This window comes from Peromyscus californicus, unplaced genomic scaffold, assembly GCF_007827085.1.
Source record: "Peromyscus californicus insignis strain IS unplaced genomic scaffold, ASM782708v3 Scaffold_15__1_contigs__length_86483966, whole genome shotgun sequence".
NCBI lineage: Eukaryota > Metazoa > Chordata > Mammalia > Rodentia > Cricetidae > Peromyscus > Peromyscus californicus.
In genome coordinates, this window is record NW_026294447.1 from 80,601,300 (window position 1) to 80,627,811 (window position 26,512).

At 39.3% G+C, this 26,512-nt stretch overlaps 1 protein-coding gene across 3 annotated transcripts in view; it reads left to right on the forward strand.

Annotated features, from left to right (window-relative positions):
• Kcnh5 (potassium voltage-gated channel subfamily H member 5) overlaps window positions 1-26,512 on the forward strand; it is a 405,914-nt gene that overhangs the window by 226,947 nt on the left and 152,455 nt on the right. For all 3 annotated transcript variants that reach the window (XM_052739582.1, XM_052739583.1, XM_052739581.1), the window contains exon 10: window positions 3,947-4,143. In XM_052739582.1, coding sequence (XP_052595542.1) covers window positions 3,947-4,143 — 197 coding nt within the window. The remainder of the gene's footprint in view (window positions 1-3,946; window positions 4,144-26,512) is intronic.

Consider the following 26,512-nt stretch of genomic DNA (forward strand, 5'->3'; position numbering starts at 1 on the left):
AGATTATATATCACATATAGTCAGGGAAATTTTCTGCCATGTAATGGTTAGTATCAGGTATTATGCAATGAGAACTTTGATGATGGGAGTAGAATTATTCATGTTTGTTAACTTTGTTATATGTCTCTAATATTTTTTAGCAGAAGTAGGGGACAAAGCTTGTCATGAGTTAATATTCTTGTTTCTTATTGTTCTCTTTGTATCATAGATATTTTCATCCATGATTTCAAAATGATAAATGATTTTGGAGTGAATGTGAAGCACAGGGGTAGAGCTCTTGACTAGCATGCTTGAGACCCCTGAGTTTGATCCTTAGATTTTCAAAAAGAGATCAATTGAAAAATTGAAAGTAGAAATAAGATTTTAATATTTCAGTTGGTAAAACAAAATACCTGATTAATATTTGAATGCCTACAAATTAACAACCATCTGTTTTGATAAGAGGAAACTCTACTCATGCACTGAGTATCTTTAAACTCCTGGTCTCCACTTACAATTAATGAGTATTTATTGACTATTCTGAGGATAGGATGAGAGTTATCCACATTTGTTAATTTTTCTGTAGTTCTCTAATATTTTTATATTTGTACATTCTTTAAAATTTTACTGTGTATCTATGAATGAGTTTGCTGGTTTTGCTCTTTTTGATAAAGGTTATATAGTAAACTGGGGAATGACAGAAAGAAAAAAGAGATGAACATAGTACTCAAAACTTTATTTTTTATTACTAAAATGCGCTTTCTTTTAACTGTTTGTTCATTTTATCTTTTATCTAAATTTGTTTTTGATTAACAAGTTAATTGCATGAAAATGGACTATATATCATAGCACAATTACACAATGCACTTTGATTCTATCATGAAAACATTCTTCAAAAAGTACACTTCTTGATAATACTTTTGGTCTTGGTACATCAGTTTTATTTTGATAAACTTTATTATGGCTGTTAGAGGCATTTAGGGATTGTGCTGACTTAGTAAAGTAGGTCTTCTTCAAGAACCATGACCTCACTAGCCCCAGGGAGTTGGCGGAGTTCCTAGTTCCAGGCATGACTTCTCTCTCATTGAAGAGGCCTTAAGTCCAGTTACAGAGCTGTTAGTGACTGCCAAGGTATGGGTGCCACTATCGCACCCTTTCGGCTTTCATGCTATGCTGCTCATTGTTGTGATTTATTAGCATCATGGGTGTGCAGGACTATTGGTTACTACCCTCCCTTGAATGTTTGCTTGGCACCTTCTGGTGCTATGAAAGTAGCACTTTGACCCAACTAATCAAAATCAAGAAATGGACAACCCAAAATAACAGAAATGAACAGGGAAGCATCACAACAGTCATCAAAGAAATTCAGAATAATCTAAGAGAATATTTTAAAAACCCATAGTCTGTTAATTTGGAAAATCTAAAAGAAATGAATGAATTATAGATTCACCCATGTAATCATTTAATCAATTTTGATCTAGTATCATAAGATAAGCATTTTGTATGTTATTTCAAAATGAATTAAGTCTTTATTCATTGATATTTTACATATATTTTTTGTAATTTCTTTTGTTTTTTGTACATATGGTACATTTTTAAAACTGTCAGGCTGTGATTGATAACACTGCCCTGTGTGTTATTTGTGATGGCTCTAAACTTTTTAATTCTTGGAACTGAGAATACTGAGTCAAATGCATTAGTTAGTATTAAAGCATAGCATACCTGAAAATCAGATAGTTCATCACTTACAAATGGACCAGAGATGATATTATAATTGGCAATTTGAGAAAGTGTCATATAATGAATCTGAAGAAATATAACTCCCTTTCCATCTCTTTAAGGAAAACTAAGAATCTGAAGAAAGTATAGAATATGTTACCTTACTAGATTTAAAAACAAACAAACAAATAAATAAAACCCAAACAAGCTAGAGGTGGATCAAAAGAGTCTTATTAAAAACTTACATTTTTAGCATTATCATCTTTGTTACTATAATTTTTATTTGTATCTTTTATTTACAAAAGAATGCATGCAGATTTAAGAGAAACCCATGCATTGTTCTCATAGTTCTGAGAGATGCTACCACATTAATTCATTTGCTTGTAAACTTTATGTACATATATATGAGTGATGGGGTAGGGTGTGTTGTATACAAAATGTAATTGTACTGACTTCATATTTTTGTAATATGAGCATTCTGTATACCATCTCATGCAATCTATGTTACTTAGTGGCTATCTACTGTTTCATAATTTATTTATTCTTTGACCTTTATCTTACCACACTTTGCAGGACTATTATGAATACTAGTTCTGTGAGTGTTTTCCCAAGTAAATTTAGCACTTCTGATTATGCAATTAGAGTATGTATATTTGGAATTGCTAGCTTAAAGAGAATGCCACATACAGATTTCATCTTTGTAATAGTATGTAGTATTACCATGTATCTGTCATTAGTCTACCCAGGTTATCATAATACTGTGTCCCTTGATTATTTACCTACTTGGTCTCTAATGTTATTTCCTTGGACAACTGTAATGATCAAACAACTGAGTCATTAAACAGTGACACCAACTGTAAGGATTTTTTTAGTGGGTTGAAATACAAGTGGATTGTTGAAAATAAATTAAGTAGCTATCATGGTTATTTTCTGCTGATCATGTGATCTACATGGTGATTGGAACACCTTCTGAGAAACTCGCACACCTTCTACATCTACCATAGAGTGCCTGTTAAGGTTGGCCCCTTCGCTGCTACTCTGCTACATTCTAAGAGCTTCCCAGCTGCTCATTTGGGCAAAGAATCTGTGATATTACTTGGCCAACTTCTTTGTTTCTATGCCCATTTCTTTCTCCCATTTCTCTGGTTACACCCACTTTCCTTTCTAGTGGTGTGATTGTGCTTGGGGGTTTTATGGAACACTTCTTCTTTTCCCCTGTTCTGATTTTAATCTGCACGATATACATAGGTATTTGTTCCTCTGTGTGATTAGGATGCAGAGAAAACAAATCATCCACAGAACGCCTCTAGGAAAGCTTGTCCCACTGGAGTACATTCCTCCTGTCTTTTCCATCTTAACACACATTGGCAGAAACAGAACAAAGAAAGCAGATGGCTGAACTTTAGAAGCCAGAGGGCTCTTAGGGAACCTTCCTAGCAGAAGGGCCTTTGAGGATAATTGACATTTGACATTTCCTCAAGCCCTTTGTAAAACTAAGGACTTCTGATTTGGAATGGTGGAGTCTTCTTGGGCATCCGGGGATGATGCTTCTGAAGTGAATCGATAATTCATGCAATTCTAGAATTTAAAAAATGCATCCACATTTGACTCTTGAATGGGAATATTTCTCCTATTCTGTGGGATGGCAAGTGTGTATCCCTCATCATTTCCCACAGTTTAGTCTCTTAAGCTTAGGAGTCATGGTCAAGGTGCTCTTGAGCCAGACCTTGAGACCTTGTCAGGTTAACTATGTGGAGAGAGAAGGTCATGCTTTGAGGACAGAGACATGACATATCTTAGTGTGCTTGGAGTGCAGTTCTACGTTACTTGAGTAATTTGGTTTAATGCGCACTGCATCTGTTATAAAAAGAGAAATGCTATAACAACACATTCTTGGGTATTGCATTTTGTTTTGTTGTCGTTTTTTCCTAGAAAGAGTGGGAGAAAGAAAAAGGCGTTATTTTTCCTCTTTCTAATCAGATGGGAAAAGTTAATGTTGCAAAAGTTATTGAAATTATTTGTTACAATGAGGGTATTAGCTACTCCAGTGAATGGCATTCATTTTCCCAACACCAGGTTTCCATCAGGGACTGAAGTCTGGGGGGTGTTATTACGATGAAAAAGTGCTGTACACTGTTCTATCTATACAGAGGGGCTTGTGCTCTGAATTATATAGATCAACATTATCTATTAAACCAAATAACACTAGGGGGTGTGACTGACACTGTTGTCTTGACCTGCTTTCCAGGGAAAGGTGATGTGTTTGGAGACATCTTCTGGAAGGAAACCACACTTGCTCATGCTTGTGCCAATGTCCGGGCTCTGACTTACTGTGACCTGCACATCATCAAGCGAGAAGCCTTGCTCAAGGTCCTGGACTTCTATACAGCATTTGCAAACTCATTTTCAAGGAACCTCACTCTCACTTGCAATCTAAGGAAGCGGGTATGTCATATCTACTTTCTCTTATGAGTATCCAGGGTGCTAGCCGGCTATGTTCTATCAGCCAAGGATGGAAAGTGCTTCATTTTGAAGTGGTACATCCCCATCTGCATGGGGTGATGTAATTTTCCTTCCTTTTATTTGTGTTGTTTGCTTTTACAGGGAGAAGATACTCTGACTATCTGAGTAAATATTTGATTCTTTGTCATTTAAGATGCAAAATGAAAAAACAGACTTGGGGAGAAACAAATGGGGCTGGAAACTGTGCTATGGCATGGCATATCATTAGTCAGGGTTCAGAATATCCAACGTCTAAGAATCCAGTGATTGCTCAGTCCACAAGACTGAGTGTCTAAGTGGTCTTCATTATACAGCATGATCCCAAAGAGTAGGCTCTAATGCCAGTGAAGGAATGAACTTGCCAGAGAGAGTGAGTGTGAAGCAGGCAGAGAGCCAGATATCCCTTCTTCCATTTCCTTTATATAGCTGCCACCAGAAGAGGTGTCCTAGGTTTAAGGTGCATCTTCCCACCTCAAAAGATACAGACTTAGGGTGAGTCTTCCCACTTCAAATAATTCAATCAAGAAAAAAATCTCTTACAGGTGTACTCAGCCCCTTGATATTTAGTTAATTCCAGATGTGGTCAAGTTGGTAACCAAGGACACCCATCACATATGGTTAGCTGCTGGAGTTTGTGTTACTGCTCTAAAAGGGACAGCAACACCTTTCTTTTAGGATGTTGCTGTCTTTAGAATTCGGGATGTCAATCAAGCTGGCTACCCATTTTCTATTCCCATTGCTCTTTAAACCCTTCTTCTCATCTCATAATCGATTCACAAGCTTCCTTTTCATCAATTCTTTCAAAGAACACCATCAGAAAAATGAATTAGCCACCCTGACATACTGTGTAAATAGAGACAGGATTTGTTTCCTTGGGTACTGCTGAAAATTTGATCTTCATTACCATTTGTTTCTTTATTGATGAGTGTGGCATAAAGTCAATTTGCATAAAGAAACCTCCTCTCTCTGATTTATAGGTCATTGGGCATTGGCTAAGACTCATTTTATGGCCAAGAATGAAATACACATTTGGACAACTGCACTTACGGGACTTCACATAAAATGATTGCATGTCTACACTGAAGTATTTTGGAATAACAGTCCTTCCTTTTGACAGCCTCTTAAAACCTTTCTTGTAGTTAATATGAAGGCAAACAAGCCAGTCAAGATAGAAATTAATGTCCACACTGTAGCAATGCAGAAAGAAATAGAATTCAATCAATGTGCTTCTTGCTTAGGTTCCAAGAGAAGTCTAGGCCAGCAGGAATGGGAATCTCACTGACTTTTCAAATGTTTGATCTGTACTAGAGCAATGTTTCAGTTCATATGTTTGTTAACAAATTGTCATCGAATATCCAGGAGCTGTGGAACAAGTAAACAGCTATAGAGAACAGGGATGAACCACAGACTTCTGTGCTCAGAATGCTTCAAGTGCACATAGTGTGAAACACCAGCAATTGGACATTAGCCAGGGACAGATGATGGAAAAGGGTCCAAATATTTTTGCTTGTTGTTAGGGAGCCCACAGTTCTTGGATCCATACTCTGCTTTCTGCTGTAAGGTCTCTATCCACCAACAGCTATTTGAAGCTCTTATGTTCACACTAACTCAAAATGGATCCAATTTGGAATTTTTCCTGATTCTGTAAGGTTACCTGAACCCTTACCAATCATATTACATTTTGCAGAATACCCACTGTCATTGTCCTCCTCAAAACAGATTGTTTACATCAGATCTCATTTTATATTTATGACATTTTTGTGACTTATGATGGAGACTTATTTCTCCCTCCAGCCATGTGAAGAAATCAGGACCAGGGAGATTAATATTAAACAACCAACTGTCCTACATAGATTTACTATTGCTGCTGAAACATCATGACCAAAAGTGAGTTGAGGAAAGAGTTTATTTGGCTTGCACTTCCATAATGTAGTCTATAACTGAAGGAAGTCAGAACAGGAACTCAAGGAGGGCAGGAATCTAGAGGCAGGAGTGTAGCAGGCTTTATTTGGAGTCACTAACCAGCTCCCAAGTCATAACATGGAGACTTATTATTGGTTATGAATGCCCAGCCTTATCTTATGCTTGTTTCTAGTTAGCTTTTATAACTTAATTTAACCTGTTCTCTTCATCTACATTTTGCCTCAGGGCTTTTACCTTTCTTTCTTTCTGTATGTCCTACTCCATGTTTGGCTGACTGGTGGCTACCTGACTGGCTGGCCCCAGGCATCTCCCTTTCTTTCTCCCTCATTCTCTTCTCTCTTCTCTTCTTCAAGCCTAGATTCCTCATCCTACTTATTCTCTTTGCCCACCAGCTTCTACTGCCTAGCTATTGGCTATTCAGGCTTTTTTAGATCAATCATGTGCCTTAGGCAGGCAAAGCAACACATCTTTACATTGTTAAACAAATGCAACATAAACAAATGTAACATATCTTTGCCTAGTTAAAGTAATATTCCACAACATAAACAAATATAACCTATCTGTACATAGTTAAGGTAATATTCTACAACATAGGAGCTAATGCAGAAGCCTTAGATTGGATACTGCTAACTGGCTTGCTTACCATAGCTTGCAGAGCCTGCTTTCTTATAGAACCCAAGACCACCAGCCCAGGAATGGTACCACCCACAATGGGCTGGGCCCTCCCCCATCAATCATTAATTAAGAAAATGCTCCACAGCCGGGTCTTATAGAGGCATATTTTTTCACTTGAGGCTCTCTTATTTCAGACAACAGCTTGTGTCAAGTTGACGTAAAACCAACCAGCACATCAATTGATATGGTTATAAGGCAAAGTCTCCAGAAGGAATAATTCAAACAGATCACAAATAGAATATACAGTTCATCAAAATAAGTTGATAAACTTTATGATTATAAAGCTCTGCTTCATTTTTTCTCTTGCACACTCCTATGCATGTGTTTGTACAGTTATAGCACACACACACACACACACACACACACACACACACACACACACACAAACATTTTGTTGGTTATTAGAGCTGACAATCTGTATAATTGTGGTTCCACCAGTTAAAACATTTGAGCTGCAGACCATGAACACTGGTTTGTTTTTATTTTTTAATCAGGATGTGGGGACTACATGCTTGTCTCTACAGGTACTAGTGTGCTAAGTTACAAATGGCTTCTCCCCTTCCCAATCTGCTATAACTTTCATTGTTTTTTTTTAAATTTTATTTGTTCTAATAATAATTCTAATCTAATTCATAATCCCATCCCTCTGCTCTTAATGGGTTATTTAGTAACTTGGCTCATTGGAGAACAGGATGTGGTGCCAGTCTCTGCCTCTTTATTCTCAGTCAAACAAATTGTGAAAGAGAACTGTGAAAGAGGATCTTCCAATGATTAGTAATACCAACTACCGTTGGAACAGCCTATTTTATGTGCCTAGGCATAATGCATTTTAATTATGATAATATTATTAGTGTCATCACCCTACAAACAAGGCAGAATAATCTCCATTTCAACTATAGGACAGTGAAGGTTCTGAGAGTGATATTTACATCTGCCAAACAATTTGTGGGTCAAGATCCAGATTTTAACCATTCTTTGATTCTACAAACTTCTCACAATAGTTGCCAGGCTTTCCCATAGACATTTTTTTTTTTTTACAGACAAATGCTTCCCATGTGTCGAATGTCTCATTTGCTCATTTACTTTATTCCCCATTGTTTTACTAATTGGAAAAAGATGGGTTTTCTTGCTGTTGTTGTAAGAATGATTTTGTTGAATAGTTGTTGCTCACTTCTATAACCGAGACTATGTTCTTAGTGAGCTATGGACGCCATAGTGACCATGGCCATTGAGTAAGAATATGATTCTAGTAAGTGGGGAATCAGACTTTGAACTCAAGTTCTCAGCCATAGTGATGTGCATCTCTGGCCACTTTATAATGGCTGCTTTATAAATTTATACATTGCTTCCAAGGAGACATTGTAGAGTGTGTGGTTTTCAATGTCTGTGCTAGAGAGGAACTGGGTGATTCTTTGGTTCCTGACCCTCATCTCCTGCTGTACAAATAAGGTTCCCCTTAACAGAAACAAGTCTTTAACTCTTCTATTTAAAAAATTATTGTAAAAGAAGTCTAGTAATTTTATCCAACAATTAGAGCTGGGATTAGCAAACTTTTTGAATCAAGGACAAGATAGTAAAATCTTTAGGATTTGTTTGCTAACCTCAACTATCCAACTTCACTGTTATGGCACAAGAACATCTTCCTACACTAGTCAACTCTAACAGAATAGAATCAAGAACTTCAGTACGTTTTGTGTAATAATCTTATTAAATGCCAGCAATACACATAAGGCACAATAGTAGTCATTTCACCCATGAGAAGGCTGAGTTTCTGAGACTGGGATATTGTATCTCAAACACTGGCTGTTTTAAATAAGGATTTTTCAATCTAATGGTTAGGAAGCCTGAATTGAGTGTCTGGCCCATTTGATTCCATGGTGAGAGCTCTTTTTGGAGTTTGCAGATGACTACCTTCTCAGTGTGCCCTCATGGTGGGACAGGGAGGGATGGACTCTCTGCCTCTCTTTTTATAGAGGGCTGTCAGTGTAAATAGGCCAATAAACAAACGCTGTTGTGTTTCTATAAACCATTACCAGACAGGTAACTGGCTACCCATGGGTCTCAAGTGTGTCAGCTGCTAGATGCAGAGGACTGGAATGATGCTGGAAATGGTGGCTATACAAATAGAAATCTTTCTGCCTTTAACAGAAAGCCCATTTCCCTTATTTTCCACCCAGCCAGAGGGCCACTGTAAGACAGAAAATATCATACAGTTAGGAGTGGTTTCAGAGCCAGGAAGAGAGCGCTCAGGAGCAAAGACACTGGCAGTTAGTGAGAAGTTGAGTGAGTTCACATTGAAGGTCAAGGCCTCTAGTTCTCTCTCAGGTTGGAAACTGCTTCATTGAGTCCAGGCTGGTTCCCTTATAACATTGCTCTGAGAGAAGGTGGAGTATAGTCTTTATGTAAAATCAAAATATTTTAGTAAATAATAAAACAAACTAATAATAAAACAAATTTATTTGATTAGTCCTAAAAGTTCTGCACAAACAAGTGTGTCTGTTTATTTTTGGACCAACAGGTTGTTGGGAATACACGAAATAAATTAAGGAGCCCCTGATCTCATGGTATTGGATGTCTGAGATTTTTTACTTGTAACCTGCAAACTTTGTTAATTAAAAAAAAAATCCTATATTTAGCTTATTTATTTGAAGATAGATTCTGTCTCATGGGGTGGGCCTTAAATGCAATCAGATATTGGTTGGCTACTCCCATAAGATTTGTGCCTAAGACATAGAGCTACTCCCATAAGATTTGTGCCTAAGACATAGAGCTACTCCCATAAGATTTGTGCCTAAAACATAGATATTTTTAGATTATGTCATATATGTTTAAGATATTCCAACATTTTGTTTTGGTTATCACTATTTTATGCTGTGCATGTAAAGCAATTGTTCTGCAAAAGGCCCACACACTTCACCAGACAACAGGAGATTAAGCCTCTGGTGTAGAATTCAGAATCTAAAGTGAGCTGCACAGAAGGACTTGGTTGATGTACTATTTTCTGTGATGAGACCACACTTTTGTGGTTTATTATGAGTTTAGACATGGTCAGAGAAGGCATCAAAGAACAGCAGAGTTGAAACATTTGCTGAATTTATTTATGCATTTATATATTTGACCAATTTAAGATGCTGCTTCTGGGGATGATGAAAGAATGAGTGTGTAGGGGATTCAGCACCATCCGCAGGTCTGAGTCAAAAAAAGATAGTTGGCACACTCAGTGTGGGTGATAGATTCCAAAAGACTCCCACTGGACTCTTAAATTAATTGTATTTTGATCATTCTCTCTAGTGGCTATTCAGCAGCGCTAACTATATAAAAACAGTTTGAACCCAGTAGAAGTCACTGTTGTCCTTTAAAGCATGACTTAAGCAGTTAACCTGGGACTTGGATTGTAGCTGATTCCTACCCCTTTGGCTAGTGAGTCCCTTTCTGGGCTTAAATTAATTATTCAGATAATATAGTTTATGTAAACAATGTGATTTCTTTATTTTATTCTGTGGAATTTGGGTACAGGCTAGGCAGAAGATGCCTACATGAGCACTTCCCAGAGATACTGTATCCCTAGTGAATTTTAATGGTTGACAGCATTACATATGCACTTCCATAACTCCTGCTGGACAAGCTAGAGAGAAGATGCTGGGTGTTCGTGCCTGGCTTTCCCAGCCTCTCCCATGCACTTCTTCCTTAGCTAAGCTAGCTTTGTATGCTTAGGCTGCAGGAGGTCATTGCCACAACTGTAGCTCTGTGCTGTTCTTGTGACTTGTAGTCATTCATTCAAGCTAGGGATAGTCTTGAGGACTAACAATGCACCATTTATAAAGGTTACTAAGAAATCTGTGTTCTCCGAGTTCCTCAGATCTGTAGATACACTGGTAATTTTATTGGAACCCTTTTCTAGTAAAAAAAAAAAAAAATCTTGCTGAAGCCCACAGACATTACATTTTATGAGTATAAGAAAATGGGCCATTTAAAAATTGGTAGGTATATTTGTACATGAGGCTGTCAAGAGAATTTCATTTCCTTGGAGCTTAAAAATAAATGCTCCATTAGCACTTACGGCTACATTAAGCATGGCTGAGATTGCGAATTATTTCTGAATATTTTCTTCACTTTCAAGATAGCAGGAACATATTTCCCTCCAGAGTAACTACTTAAATAAGAAGAGTGAGAGGTTTTATTTGCTATTTTCTGTACATATTCTGATGAGACACTTTGTTGAAGCATGGTACAGAAAGTATTGGTTGACTCGATGTATATTCAATACACATTCCTACTAACAGGTATGGGGGCCCTGGGGGAGAGGCCCAGGGTCTGCTGTCCAGGAGACCTCAGAATAAAGGTCATCACATATTCAGGAAAGTGCTATGAAAGGGTGCACTCAGGTTTAAAAAGGACACCAAGGAGATGAATCCAGTTTATCTCAGGTGAGGGGACAGAAAGAGTCTAGAAGGGCGATGACAACACAGGATTTAGGATTTCGCTTCAAAGAGAGAATTATCAAGAATTAACAACAATTCTTATAGGCTACCTATTTTTATTTATTTAATTATAGATGAAAAAACAAACTAAGAAAATGAAGAGATTCACTCAGGTTTACATAGTAAGTTGGTGCCAAATCTTTTGTTGGCATCTAAGTTTCTTGTGTCCTGTGCTGTCAGCATTTCTACTATTAAACGTAGATTAAAAGCCTTGTAAAAGGTGGGACCATGGGGAGCTTTACCCCTTTCCATGATAACATGTCCATTGCTACTGCTGTTGCTCTGATCTTGTTTATGCAGCAATTTCTAGGAGAGACTAAAGGTATCATTTTAATGACCTTTGTGGAAGATTATAAAATTTGATGCTTGGTTATGTTTAGCCTTCAGGAAGAAGACAGATAGCATGAGCTCACGTGTGATTTAGAGACTGATTTCAGTGTGTTTCACACTGTGCTTTGGTACCAATGGACAGAGAACCCCAAATAAGCAAGCAAGCAAACAAACAAAGCAAGCTACATGCCATGCGAGTAGGATTCCAACCAGAGCACGATCCAGCATCAACAGTGGATGTTGACATCTCTGTCACCTGCATTGCAAAAGACTTCACATTAGCAAAAGCATGTTCCTTTCACATCAACATCATCTAAGAAGTGATACGGCATATGACAAAGTATTGTATCACCACCAACTTTGTACTATTCTCTTCTCTTTGCTATTATGTCAGTACCTTAGGAACTGTGCTGGCTACTCCATCACAGAATAAATACATAGAATGAGAAGTCCTCCCAATGTCAGTAGCTTAGGAACTGTGCTGGCTACTCCATCACTTAGAATAAATACATAGAATGAGAAGTCCTCCCATTGGACATACAACATTACTTATTAACCTTCACATTAAAATTTATGAAAATATAGACAGATTTATCACCAAACATGATAAACATGAGTACTGAAGATAATGAGAAGCAGGGAGAGCTGTGTTTCTGTAGAACTGAAAAGCCCTGAAATTTGCTCAGCTGATGGTAGCTAAGCATATGGAGTTGTGTAGAGAACAGCTTTTTGTTGGGGCTGAGAATTAAGATTGCTATCCAGCCAATTCCAAAAAAAACTCAAAGGAAAATGTTGTAAACTACATTATGATAAGAAAAAAAAAACTTACATTAAATAATGTTAATGGAGGCTAAAATGTATAGCAAAGGAGTGCTTCCTGTTTAATTTCCTTTTGGGGTTATATTTACAGATATAAACTCCTTTATGACTCTTGATTAGTGGTTCTCAACCTTCCAAATGCTGTGGCCCTTTAATACAGTCATGGTGACCTCCGACCATTAAAATTATTTTGTTGCTACTTCATAACTGTAATTTTTCTACTGTGCTGAATCACAATAAAATATCTGATATGCAGGATATCTGATAAGCACCCCCAAAGAGGTCGCACAGGTTGAGGACCACTGCTCTAGATCAAGACTTATGGGCATACTTTTTCACTCTATGGCTTTGCTTAATTTTTTGGCTATCATAAAAATTCTAAACCAAGTGGTACTAAAGAAAGTCTGTCTAATACTTCTATAGTTGTTGTAAAGTAGAATCCACTGGACACCAATAGAAAATGATGCCAAACTGACAGCTGTCCTTCTGTTGTGTTCTCAAGGAAACACCTTCCTTGAATGCTTGAGAGTAGTTGTGCATTCAGACGTCTCAGTACTGTACTCTCTAGCACTGAGTTCAGGGCTAATTTGGAATCTGGTACCAATGTTAATTTAATGCTCACATTCATTTATGTCTCTCATGTAAGTCCAGTGTTTGGCTGGTACAACATAAAATGAATGAGTGGCTTTAACTATGGAAATTTATTTGTTCACACTTACAGAGGCTAAAATTACAAACCTAAGGTGTTGGGGTTACTACCTGATGAGAGCCATTCCTCTAGAGAATACCTTTTCACTGCAGGCTCACATGGCATTTCTGCTACTGCTCTACATGGAGGGAGTGAGCAAGAGGACTTTCTGGTAACTCTTTTTATAGACCTACTAATTACATTTAACATCATGATGACTCTTTACTTTGTAGAAGCCTGTCTAAAGCTTATGCCATACCAGAAGTTATGGTTTCAGTATATGAATTTCAGGAGAATGTCAACAATGGATCCATACTCACCAAGGTTTATTTTTTTAAAGTTAAACATGGAGAAATAATTGAACATAGTTGAACATCTACAGATGAGTGGGACTGAATCATTCCAGATGTACAGTAACAAAAATCTGATAATTTTAATAACTTCTGAGTTGTACCTGATCATGCAATGATTGATGAAGATCCATTGACCACGGATCTTCAGAGGAATAAAATGGGCAGAATAGATGCTTAATTGTAAATGGGGAATGCATTAAATTGGCTTACATACATGGGAAATGACTATCTGTGTGGTGGAGAAACAGAGAACCTGGCATTTGCTCAACTCAAGAAAGTAGATGTGTCAGAACAAGGGAGACCAATGACACAGTCCCAGTTTGAGACTGATGGCCTAAAAGCTCCCTACAGTGTGGCTGATGTATTGACCAATAACACAGGCCCAGTTTGAGGCTGCAGAGCTGAGGTCCCACACTGTGGCAGCAGCACCAGATGCGCTTGATCAGGTAGAATGAAGCTTGCACACGATGGATGGGTAGAATGAAGCTTGCACACGATGGATGGAGTCTTCATTTTCCACTTCTATTCCCTCTAGATCCCTCGCCTATTGGACAGGGCTAAGCACATTCAAGGGAGGCTTTTCAAACTTTGGTCACTATTCTGCATGACAATCATCGTTGGAAGTGCTCCCACAGACAGCCAGAACAGTACTCTACTGATCTTATAGGCATGCATCTCTCAATCCAATTCAAGTTGACAATCAAGATAAACTATTACAAGCTGGGTGCCCAACAGCGCATGCTTATAATTCCAACAAGGGGCTGAGGAAGGAGAATTGTGAGTTCAGGGCTGGCCCAGGCTGTACAACAAGACCCTATTTCCGCCAGAAGGAAAAGCAAGAGGAAAGGAGAGAAAGAACAGGAGGAGGAGAGGAAGAGATGATGGCAAAGGTTAATCACAACAGAAGGATTCCCATTAAGAGACAGAGACAGAGAAATGCCCCAAAGCATCATCTCATATAGCCTTGTAAAGCAGGTAGACCAATGGGGTGATAGTTTGGGAATTCCTTTTGCCCATTAAAGCTAGACTTCTACTACACATGGTACTATTTTTGAGTCTAGCTCACTAGAAGTTAGCTGACTGGTTTATGGGGGAAGTAAAGCCCCCACCAGCCCTGCATTTTATTTTTGCCTGGAGGAAGAAACAGTGGTTTAGCTGCATGCTTGCACTGGCACAGGCTTCGGATTTGGTGGCTGCTTTTCTTCCAAGAGTGCATGCTTACCCTGGTGATGCTAGCACCCTGGAATATCTTTTTGCTTCTGTGAGCAATGAGATATTCCAGCAGTCGTGTGAATGAAAACATTCTAGAAATGGCTACTAAAAACCTCCCTGAAGTACTTGCTTGGTATACATAGCTTGCGTACTGTGTATATTTCCAAAGCACACGCCAGCATCTTTGGGAAAATGGTGTAGGATGTGACAATGAGAGTTCCAGCCACAGTGCTTTCTTTCCCCTTCCCAAACTCATGGTATGACAGCTAAGCACCCTATGACAGCTCGTTTACCCCATGGACCCACTGATTTTTAGCTGATGAAAAAAGATCACTGTCCATGCTTGGAACCAAACATAATGTTGCTTCCATAAAAGTCTGGACTATGTACGATGTACCGCCTACATCTATTTGTCTCATAACACAGATTGTGGCAATTTGTTTTCCTGTCAATATTCTGATCTCTCATCCAAACAATGAACTCCTTAAGCAGGTATTTTCTATCACCAAAGACCAGAATTGCAACTTCTGTATTGTAGAATATATACATGAATGAATGAAATATGAGTTTGTCCTTCTCCTGGGCACCGTTTTTACTTCAGGGATGAGAATAATCACTGTCCTCTGAAAACACACACGCACATAATACCCTTGACAACTTTAGCAAAGAGCCTTATGAAATAGAATGATGAAAATGACCACTACTAATTGGTGTTAAATCACAATTAGAGTTAACTTCCTGCTGCTCCTTCTAATCATCTGTGCCTGCAGATTCTGCACAATCCTGCTGGTCTGGTGCTTTCAGGAGAGTGCAGTAGCTCTGGCATTGGTGATTTAGGATCACCGGAGGACAGGGCTATGATTGCAGAGCAGCACTTGCCTCGAGGGCTTGGGCATGGGAGGTGCTTGGAAGAGGGGGCGTTTTTCTCCCAGTTGCCTCTCAGGAATCTTCACCACACACTCGAATCCAAGCAGAGTATACTTACAGTCTTACTTACTTATGTCTTTACCTCAACTGGTTTGCAAATTTACTCTGAGCTCCACTTTCGGGATTTGATCTATAAAACAATCACCTTCGGGATGATGAAGCTTATACCTCCCAGTTTACACAGCTAGTCATTACCTCATTTGTTCTGGAAATCAGCTTTGTAAACCTGCAAGCTGGGCGAGGCAGACCTGTTGGCTGCCCTACAGCCGTTCATTGCAGGAGTCTGCCTAGGTTTTCTACTTCCAAGTTAGCTCTCTTTGCAGCTATGGGGGTTAGAGCGGCAATTTCAGCAATTCTAGAAGTTTGTCATATGCATTTTAGATGAAGCAGAGACCTAATTATGGAGTCTTTTGAATCCTTAAGCTGATTCTATTTAGGGCTCTTTGTTGGTCTGCTTCCAGACAGAAGGAAGATTTTCCACATTTGGTGGCCAGGACAAAGGTTGACGGAGCTTTCATCCTTCAGAATGCCTCTAGAGCAGTTATTTAAGGACTGAGTTTCTCAAATTCCAGAGGAAGGAATGGGTTCAGTAACTTACCATACTTTTCCATTTCTAAAGTTTGTACCATGTCTTAATTCTCACCATGTTACTGGAAGCACGATGGCTTGTCAGACCATCTTCATTTAAAGGGAAGTGCTTTTTATGAAAGCTAAGGTGTAGACAAATTTCTAAATGGCCTTATTAAATAAAAAACCATGGAGCCAAATATAGGGGTGAAAGCCTTAGATTAGAGAAATAGGGAAAGCCACCACTAACCTTACCTCACCAACTCTGCAGCTTCTAAATGTGCAACTTCCTGTCTACCCAGGCTTTATATGCTTTGCTTTTCTGCCCTCCCATTGGCTCTCTTAGCCCAGCTACCTCACTTTATCTTCCTACATAGCTCTGTCACTTTCTGTCTGTCTGTACAGACCTCCAGGCTTCTATGGTTGGTACTGGGTTTAAAGGCATGTGTCACCACGCTTGGCTGTGTTCCCTAGTGTGGCCTTGAACACACAGAGATCCTGCCTGCTAAGGGATTAAGGGCATGTGCTGTCTGAATTCTTTTCTTAAAATGACTGGTCTTAGCCGGGCGGTGGTGGCGCACGCCTTTAATCCCAGCACTCGGGAGGCAGAGCCAGGCGGATCTCTGTGAGTTCGAGGCCAGCCTGGACTACCAAGTGAGTTCCAGGAAAGGCGCAAAGCTACACAGAGAAACCCTGTCTCGAAAAACCAAAAAAAAAAAAAAAAAAAAAAAAAAAAAAAGACTGGTCTTTCTCCCCGCTCCCCCAACCCCCATCTCCAGGCAAGCTTTACTTATTAACCTACAAATAAAATATTACCACATTTCAGCACAAATAAAGTATCACCACAGTAAGGATGCAATGTGTGTGGTTTTGCTCATCCGTGGTACCTTTCAGGATTCATTTGAATTTGGAATACATACACTTTTCCCCACCCAGACATCTTTTGTTTACTCTTCCTTGTCATTTCTGGAACAACAACAAAAGCCAATGAATGTTCTCTGTGTTGAGTACATCCTAGGATATAAGTAAACACACAATATTGAGTTAGAATCTTTCTTTTTTCTTTCTTTAGGGGACTCACATTTTAATGTAGTTTTAGGCATAGTTCATTTGTGAGTTCTTTTCTCCTCACCCCGCAAATAATATCTGTATTCGGTCATGTGGTTTGTCATTTTATTTATTCCCTTTACTTTATACACTAACACAACTGATTCCCTTGGTTCTGTCCTCAGATACATCTGAGAAAAGTTAGGGCTCAATAAACATGAACTTAAAGGCTTCCCTGCTGATTCTGAGGGTAGCCTTACAGGCTTCTCAGGGAACATCTTTTCAGAAGCATTTGCTTCTTCAGAGCAGGGCTTTTCAGATGCTTACAGTAAATTCAGTCAGACTGTCACCCACAAAGAGTAAAATGAACATGATAACGCACGTGCATATTTCTAGACTACTAAGAGGTTTAAAACATACATTTACAAGTGAGAAAACAGAGAGCTGTACTGTGGTTAGAATGAAAATCTAATAGCTGACTCTTCCGGCCAAAAATAGCATTGAGGTTCATAGCATGCCCTTTTCCTCCCACCTGGGAGGTGCGTTTTGGAGATTTTGGCATTCTACCACAATCACCTTTCCCCAAAGGTATCAAATCAAGCGGTTCTGCTAAATAGCTGGAGACACTCCGATGACCCGAGGAAGTCACAGTAATTTCTTCTGGAGAAAGTCATTCATTTTCCTTGTCTTCCTTCTACCGCCTGTTAGACTCGATTTGCTGAGCGCTTTTTGAAGTTGGCGTTTGCTTTCATTTGGGTTTTTTTTTTTTTTTTTTTTTTCTGTGCCCCGAGTTTCACTCTCTGGAGAATGATGCTATCTGCAGGAGTTCAGGGAGAGTCACGGCCCTTGAGGAAATATTCAGTTTGAAATGGGAACTTCAGAGTAAAAAGCTCAGCGGCTAATTATGTGTGTAGGAGCCAGTTTCCCCTTAGAGCACACACAGGGCATGGGAGGCATTAGACCCCGGCCAGAACCTGCTTCCTTTTAACCAGGGTCTTTGTGGTTACTGTAGCAATGGTTGTGGATGGAATGGCCATTCAGGTGTATTGAATAGTTCATATGTATTACTACGGATCCCTGGACAGTCAGTTCTCCATGGCAGGAAGCTGTTTGCCCCCATCTAGAGCAAGAAAATAAATAGCATCATTAGTGCTTGGAGTTCAAGCACCAGGATGTTTTGAGAGGTCCACTCAGTCTTATGGAGTCTTACGCTGCTGCCACTCAGCAGAGGGCCTGTGCCAGTAAAAAGTGAGATGGGATTCAGCCTGGTCGATTTATAACTTCATCAAAGGAGACTGGCTGCCAGCCGGGTTCATACCAACACTCCACGCTTAGTCACTGACCGGCTTGTTACCAACATCTCACAGGAGCTGGGTGTCCTGTAAAGATTGATGGGAGTGGGGCAGGGGCAAAAGACTGTGCCTGTCTTCCAAGGTAGCCACTGTCTCCAAAGTGTTTGCAAGTAACTCTCAAAATGCATGTTTGTTCTGGTACCAAAGTCGCGAAAGTGGATTTGGTAGTTTTGTAAAGGGTTTCTCTAACCCATTCTGTCTGGTACATTTCTTTAAAGGAGCGAAGGTTGTTGGGTTTTTTTTTGTTGTTGTTGTTGTTTTTGTCTGCTCATTTATTTTTAAGTTTTGAACCAACAGTTCTATGAAGGTTAACTGCAGTAACGAAGTATAGAAAAATAAACATCTTAGAGGGAAAAGTAAGAAGAGATACATCTTTTATACTGCTATCCTGTGAAAGAAACAAGTCACATTATCCGGGCTCCAGCTCCCCATTGGGGCTCAGCTGCGGCCTCACCCCACTCTCCTCTCATGGCCTACCCTTTCTTCAAACTCCCACACAAGCAGCTACTGCTCATGCTTAGTATCTACAGCATGCTGCTTTTAAGGGTCAAATAATGCACCGCCCAGATGCTCTGTCTCCGGAAATCCACTGTCCGAGTTCTCAGACAGGCACCTCTCTCCTCTGTGTCTCACCACTCTCTGAACTCCAGTGATACTATTATTATGAATGAATAACAGTGTTATAGGGTTCATTCCTCTCACGAAGTCTGGGCCACTTCTCTTTCTGGTATTTGCATTTAATATGCATAATACGTAAGTACTGAGAAGGTCACAGGGAGAAAGGGAAAAGGGTTGGAATGCCTTCCCCCGCCTGCCCCTCACTTTTCTCTTTATCTTCCTCTTCCCATCCTCTTCCTCCTGCTCTTCCTTTCACTATTTCTGCTCCTTCTCCTCATCTTCCATTTCCCTTCTTTGTGGTGGCATTGTGCACTAAACCTAAGGCCTTTGTTTTTGTTTATTCTGAAAAATACTAAGATAGTTGTGAATATATCTTCAATATGAATGTGTAGATATTACGTTTTTTGGAAAGTTAGAAAATTATTTGAAAATTATAAACAAACAAAAAAATGTATACTTGGCCAGAGAATACTATAAGCAAATACACCTGAGTTGGCTTAAATGTCTAAAATAGTAAAGGAACATCATGATATCTGGGATTCTCTAGGGGACACCCGAATACTTTCTCTCCCTGGTGTTGAACTTGTAATCTGGGAATAAGTCGTCAGTTGTGTGTTTGCAGAGAAAACGGGAGGAGTCTCAACAGATGGCCCCTTCCCTTTTAAACTTCTGTGCGCAGGAGAGGTGAACATGGGCTTACTTCAAATTCAGAAACAAAACAATCCTGATTACACTCACAGTCAAAGAATAAAAGGAATCTCGAAGGAATTTTGTATGCAGCAACAAGATGCACAGAGATGTCAGGGTTTTGAGTGGAGTTTTCAAAAGAAATGCTTGCTTCCTTCTGTTAACAAAGCGGCATCTACCACCACTGGCAAAACTCCACATACATAGCAGAGCCTCTATCAGTACTAAATTCTCAGTTGGGGTGGGTAACACTGATGAGTCACTTAGGGACAGATGAGGGCTATGATTCAGTCTTGGCACGTTTGACTCATGAAGTACAGTACTCCAGTATCGTTCAGTGGGGACATTTCCCTTTTGTTTCTTTGTTTGTTTCTTTCTCTCTTTTTTTTTTTTGGCACTAAAATCAGTCAATTTTAACTTGACCTAAAGGTTAAGTCACCCTTGCATTGTAGGTTCTAAGCTCATCCTCAACTGGTCAGGTGACCTCTCTGTTAGCTATTTGCTGAAAAACTGTCCTTGTCACTGTGCCTCTGGGCTATAGAAGCTGCAATTGCATGAACGTGTTTCTCTTAATGAGAGATAGTAGTAAAACCCACTGGAGAAATGCTTTGCCAATATATGTTTAATATTCCTGGTATACTTCATAAACTAAATGTTAATTTCACCTTTTAATTTCCAGTCTCACATAAAGTTTGAATTGCCTTTTTATTTCATTTCTTAATTTTAAGTCTTGCAGTGATCAACTCAGCCCCCAATCTGCACGTTTAGAAGTTAAAAAGCAACCACTTCTGTTTCATAGAATTTTCACTTGCTCTTAATTATACAGTGTATCTGAAGTACTTACCCTTTAAAAATACCATTTGTTTCCATTTATCTGCTTATAGAAGAACAGAATAAAGAGGTCATCGGTATGATAAGCAAGAGAAATATTGCTTTAACAAGCTCATTCTACTGATAAAAACTGTCAAAGAAAAGGTAAATTAATATCTATATAAAAATACTCCCTGCAAGAAAAAGTTACTCCTTTTATTCATGTTTGACATTTCAGAGTAAAGGTAAAATTCATTTTTAATGAAAAAGATTCCATGGGGTTATTAATTAAAAGAAACATGGGAAGAGAAAACTGTCATTTTAAAAGAGCATCTCATGAATTAGAGAATGCCTCCAGCCAGAAGTTTAGCTTTGAGCAGTCCTCCCCAGCATCCCTGTCTGCCCTCTCAGTGGGAGTGCCTTCACCTTGCCCTTGACTAACCCTAAGTCATCATCCAGGCATGAGATGCTTTTGCTCCAAGCATTGGTCAACTTAGTGAGTTCCTCAACTCATTGCCCTATGGTCACATCCCTAAAGAAAACTAACCCCAAAGGGTCAACTCCCTTGAAGGCAAAGAATGTGAACAGTGTAACTACAGACACCAGAGCAGCAAGTTCTTATTTCTTTATTGCTTTTATTTGTGAAATTATAATATAGTTACATCATTCTTCTTCTCTTTCCTCTCTCCAACCACTCCCATAAAACCTTCCCTGTCCTCTTTCAAATTCATGGCCCTTTTGCTTTCATTAATTGCTGTGATGTGCCTAGATGCGTATGTATATACGTATGTTTCTAAATGCAACCTGCTACTTGTCTGTGTTCAGGGCTGACCATTTGGCATTGAATAAAAAAGAAGTTGGTGTGCTCTTCCCCGAGGAAGACTGTTTCTCAGACCCCCAGTGTTCCTTAATTACCTATAGTTCTTGGTGTAGGGTTGAGGCCTCCTCGGCTTTCCCTTGTCTACTTTGGCATGTCCATTGTCGTCATCCTCGGTCAGCTCACATTTGGGCAGTCATGCTGGTGAGACTTCGTGGGTATAGTTTCTGACATTAGGAGACACAATCTCACAGCAAACTCCCCGATCCTCTGGCTCTTACACTCTTTCTGCCCCTCTTTGGCAATGTGCTCTGACTAGTAATTTTTTATATTGTATTATTAAAGGAAGTGTTGACAAGTGAGTGAATGTATATGAGTATATTCTATTTCCAAGAGGACTGAGTAGAGCTCTTCCCTGGGTATCAGGATAACTGTAGCCTCATAGGAAGAGTTTGGCAGTGTTCCTTTTGTTTCTATTGTGTGGAACAGTTTGAGGAGAATTGGTATTAGCTATTCTTTGAAATTCTGGTAGAATTCTGCACTGAAACCATCTGGCCCTGGGCTTTTTTTGGTTGGGGGACTTTAAATGATTCCTTCTATTTCCCTAGGAGTTATAGGTCTATTTAAATTGTTTATCTGGTCTTGATTTAACTTGGTATATGGTACCTCTCCAGAAAATTGCCCTTTTCTTTTAGATTTTCCAATTTTGTGGAGTGCAGGTTTTTGAAGTATGGTTTTTGAAGTACCTGATGATTCTCTGTTGTTATGTCTCCCTTTTCACTTCTGATTTTGTTAATTTGGATATTCTCTCTCTGCCTTTTAGTTAGTTTGGATAAGGTTTTGTCTATCTTGTTGATTTTTCTCAAAGAACCAATCTTTGTTTCTTGATTCTTTGTATTGTTCTCTTTGTTTCTATTTTATTGATTTCAGCCTTCAATTTGACTATTTCCTGGCATCTACTCCTCCTGTGTTAGTTTGCTTCTTTTTCTTCTAGAGCTTTCAGGTGTGCTGTTAAGTCACTAGCATGAGATTTTTCCAACTTGTTTATGTAGGCATTTAGTACTATGAACTTTCCTTTTAGTACTGCTTTCATAGGGTCCCATAAGTTTGGGTATTTTGTACATTCATTTTCATTGAATTCTAGGAAGTCTTTAATTTCTTTCTTTCTTTCTTCCTTGACCCAGTGGTGATTCAGTTGAGCATTATTAAGTTTCCATGAGTCTGCAGACTTTCTGTCATTTGTGTTGTTATTGAATTCTAACTTTAATGCATGGTGATCTGATAAGATACAGGGGGTTATTCCAATTTTTTTTGTATCTATTGAGATTTACTTTGTGACCGAGTATGTGGTCAGTTTTAGAGAAGGTTCCATGGGGTGTTGAGAAGAAGGTATATTCTCTTGTGTTTGGGTGGAATGTTCTGTAGATGCCTTTTAAGTCTATTTGAGTCATAACGTCTGTTAGTTCCCTTATTTCTCTGTTAAGTTTCTGTCTGGCAGACCTGTCCACTGGTGAGAGTGGGAAGTTGACGTCTCCCACTATTAGTGTGGGGGGTTCAATGTGCCTTGTAGCTGGAGTTTTCTCCAGTCCTGCCTGGCCCAGAGTCAGGACAAATCTCTCTCACCCGCCAGTCCCACAGCTGCTCAAACCCAACCAAGTAAATACACAGAGACTTATATTACTTATAAACTGTATGGCCATGGCAGGCTTCTTGCTAACTGTTCTTATATCTTAAATCAACCCATTTCTATTAATCTATAAGTTGCCACATGGCTCATGGCTTACCGGTATCTTAACATCTTCTCATGGTGGTGGCTGGCAGTGTCTCTGCCTCAGCCTTCCGCTTCCCAGAATTCTCCTCTCTCCTTGGCCCGCCTATACTTTCTGCCTGGCTACTGGCCAATCAGTGTTTTATTAATTAACCAATCAGAACAACACATTTAACATACAGAACATCCCACAGCAGTGCCATTTAAGCTTTAATAATGTTTCTTTTACATATGTGGTTGCCCTTATATTTGAGGCATAAGTGTTCAGAACTGAGACTTCATCTTGAAGGATTTTTCCTGTGATGAATATGTAATGTCCTTCTCGATCTCTTTTGATTAATTTTAGTTTGAAGTTTATTTTGTTAGATATTAGGATAGATACACCAGCTTGCTTCTTAAGTCCATTTGACTGGAAAGACTTTTCCCAGCCCTTTACTCTGAGGTAGTGTCTGTCTTTGAAGTTGAGGTGTGTTTCTTGTGTGGAGCAGAAGGATGGATTCTGTTTTCATATCCATTCTATTAGCCTGTGTCTTTTTATAGGTTAATTGAGTTCATTGATATTAGGGGATATTAATGACTAGTGATTGTTAGTTCCTGTTATATTTTTTGGTGGTAGTGTTGTGTGTTTTCCTTCTTTGGGATTTGTTGGTCTGGGATTATCTATTGCCTGTGTTTTCATGGGTGCATTTAACTACCTTGGGTTGGATTTTTCCTTTTAGTGCTTTCTGTAGGACTGAATTTATGGATAGGTATTGCTTAAATCTGGTTTTATCATGGAACATTTTGTTTACTCTGTCTATGGTGATTAAGAGTTTTGCTGGGTGTAATAGTCTGGGCTGGCATCTGTGGTCTCTTAGTGTCTGCATAATATCTGTCCAGGACCTTCTAGTTTTCAGAATCTCCATTGCGAAGTCAGGTGTTATTCTAAAGGTCTGCCTGTATATGTTACTTGGCCTTTTTCCTTTGCAACTCTTAATATTTTTTCTTTAGTCTGTATGTTTAGTGGTTTGATTATTATGTGGCGAGGGGACTTATTTTTTGGGTCTAGTCTATTTGGTGTTCTGTAACCTTCCTGTATCTTCCTAGGCATTTCCTTCTTTAGATTGGGAAAGTTTTCTTCTATGATTTTGTTGAACATATTTTCTGTGCCTTTGAGTTGGTATTCTTCTCCTTCTTCTACACCTATTGTTCTTAGGTTTGACTTTTTCATGGTGTCCCAGATTTCCTGGACATTTTATGTTATGACTTTTTTGGCTTTAGTATTTTCTTTGACTGATGAATCTATTTCTTTTATTGTATCCTCCATGCCAGAGATTCTCTCTTCCATCTCTTGTATTCTGTTAGTTATGATTTCATCTGTCGATCCTGTTTGTTTACTCAGATTTTCTATTTCCAGCATTCCCTTGGTTTGTGTCTTCTTCATTGTTTCTATTTCAGTTTTCAGGTCTTGAACTGTTTCCTTCACATGTTTAATTGCTTTTTCTTGGTTTTCTTAACTTTCTTTAAGGGATTTGTTGATTTCTTCCAATTTTTTGTTTGTCTTTTCAATTTCTTCTTCTTCTTCTTCTTCTTCTTCTTCTTCTTCTTCTTCTTCTTCTTCTTCTTCTTCTTTTTTGAGACAGGGGTTTCTCTGTGTAGCTTTGCACCTTTCCTGGAACTCACTTGGTAGCCCAGGCTGCCCTCGAACTCACAGAGATCCACCTGACTCTGCCTCCCGAGTGCTGGGATTAAAGGCGTGTGCCACCACTGCCCGGCTTCCTCAATTTCTTTAAGGGAATTTTTCATTTCCTCTTTAAAGACCTCTATCATCTTCTTGAAGTCATTTTTAAGGTCATTTTCTTCTGCTTCTTCTACGTTAGAATGTTCAGGTCTTGCTGATGTAGAACCACTCGGTTCTGGTAGTGTCATATTGTTCTTTATGTTGTTGAATGTATTCTTGCACTGGCACCCACCCATCTCTTCCTCCAACTGGTGCAAATGGTGTCTGTGTCTCAGGGAGCAACTCTTGGTGCAATTGGAGCTCTTGGTCCAATCGGAGTTGGCAGAGTCTGTGTCTTAGCCAGCAGCTTCAGTATCGGAGGATGAGTGTGTTTGGGGGGGTGGATTAGGGCTTGCAGGTTACAGGTTCAGGTGGGAGATGGTGTGGTCAGGCCTGCCTACAGGAGTCCTACCTGCTGGCCTGCAACTGGGGCTGCAGTGGGTGGGGTATGGGGCCACTGATTGTGCCCCTGGGCCTAAATCCTAGAGGCTGGGGTGTTACCTAGGAGATCAAAAGCTAAAGGTGGAATTTTTGTGTCCACTTCCCCTTCCATACTGAAATTCTGTCTGACCTGAGCTCACACTGGTCTTGCTCACACTGTTGCAAATACTGTGAGTTCATAAGTGCAACTATAATATGTCTGAAAACACTGCTTCCTTGTAGTTAACTGCCTCTGGCTTTTACAGTCTTTCTGTGCCCTTTTCCACAGTGATCCTTAAGTTGAGAGTAGGGGTTGTGTTACAGATGCTCCATTTAGGACTGAGCATGTCAAAGTCATTTAGTCTCTGCTCTTTGACCAGTTGTGAGATTCTGGATTCATCATCATCTAAAGAAATAAGAAGCTTCTCTGATAAGGGTTGAGAAATGCACTAATTTATGGGTGTGATGAGAAGTCATTAGGAGTAGGTTTAAGGCTATGTCCCATTAGCAAGTTCACCCCTAGGGCCTATGACCTGCCTAATCACAGGTTCTTAATCTTGATAATAGTGCCAGGTAGGGGTTTCATCTTGTGAGGTGAAGCTTAAATCCAACCAGAGAGGGTTACTCTCATGACGTCTGTGCCACCATTGCACCAGTGGGCATATCTTGCAGGCACATTATTATAGCTCGCTGGGTTTATAGGTAGGTAAGACTGATGATCGCTTTCAATCCCCAGTGGGATACATAGCACATTCCAACATTATGTAACCCAGCCAGTAGGGATGGAACTTCCAGGTCTATATCAGCAGCTAGATGTCTGTATGTTCTCTGATTCAAGTCTATGGTATTTTCTTCATCACAGGGTCTTATAGTCAAGTTCTGATGGGTAATCAAAAGCAGTGGTATAGTTGTAATATTTGGGGGTCTATGAAATCTCACTTGCCAATGGCTCTAATAGAGGTAACTCCTGGTCATTGGTCTTTTTATTTGTTAGCCTGTGGCATCTAGTAGGAACATTGTTGCCCCATTATAAGGTCACTCTATCTAAACTATTTTATA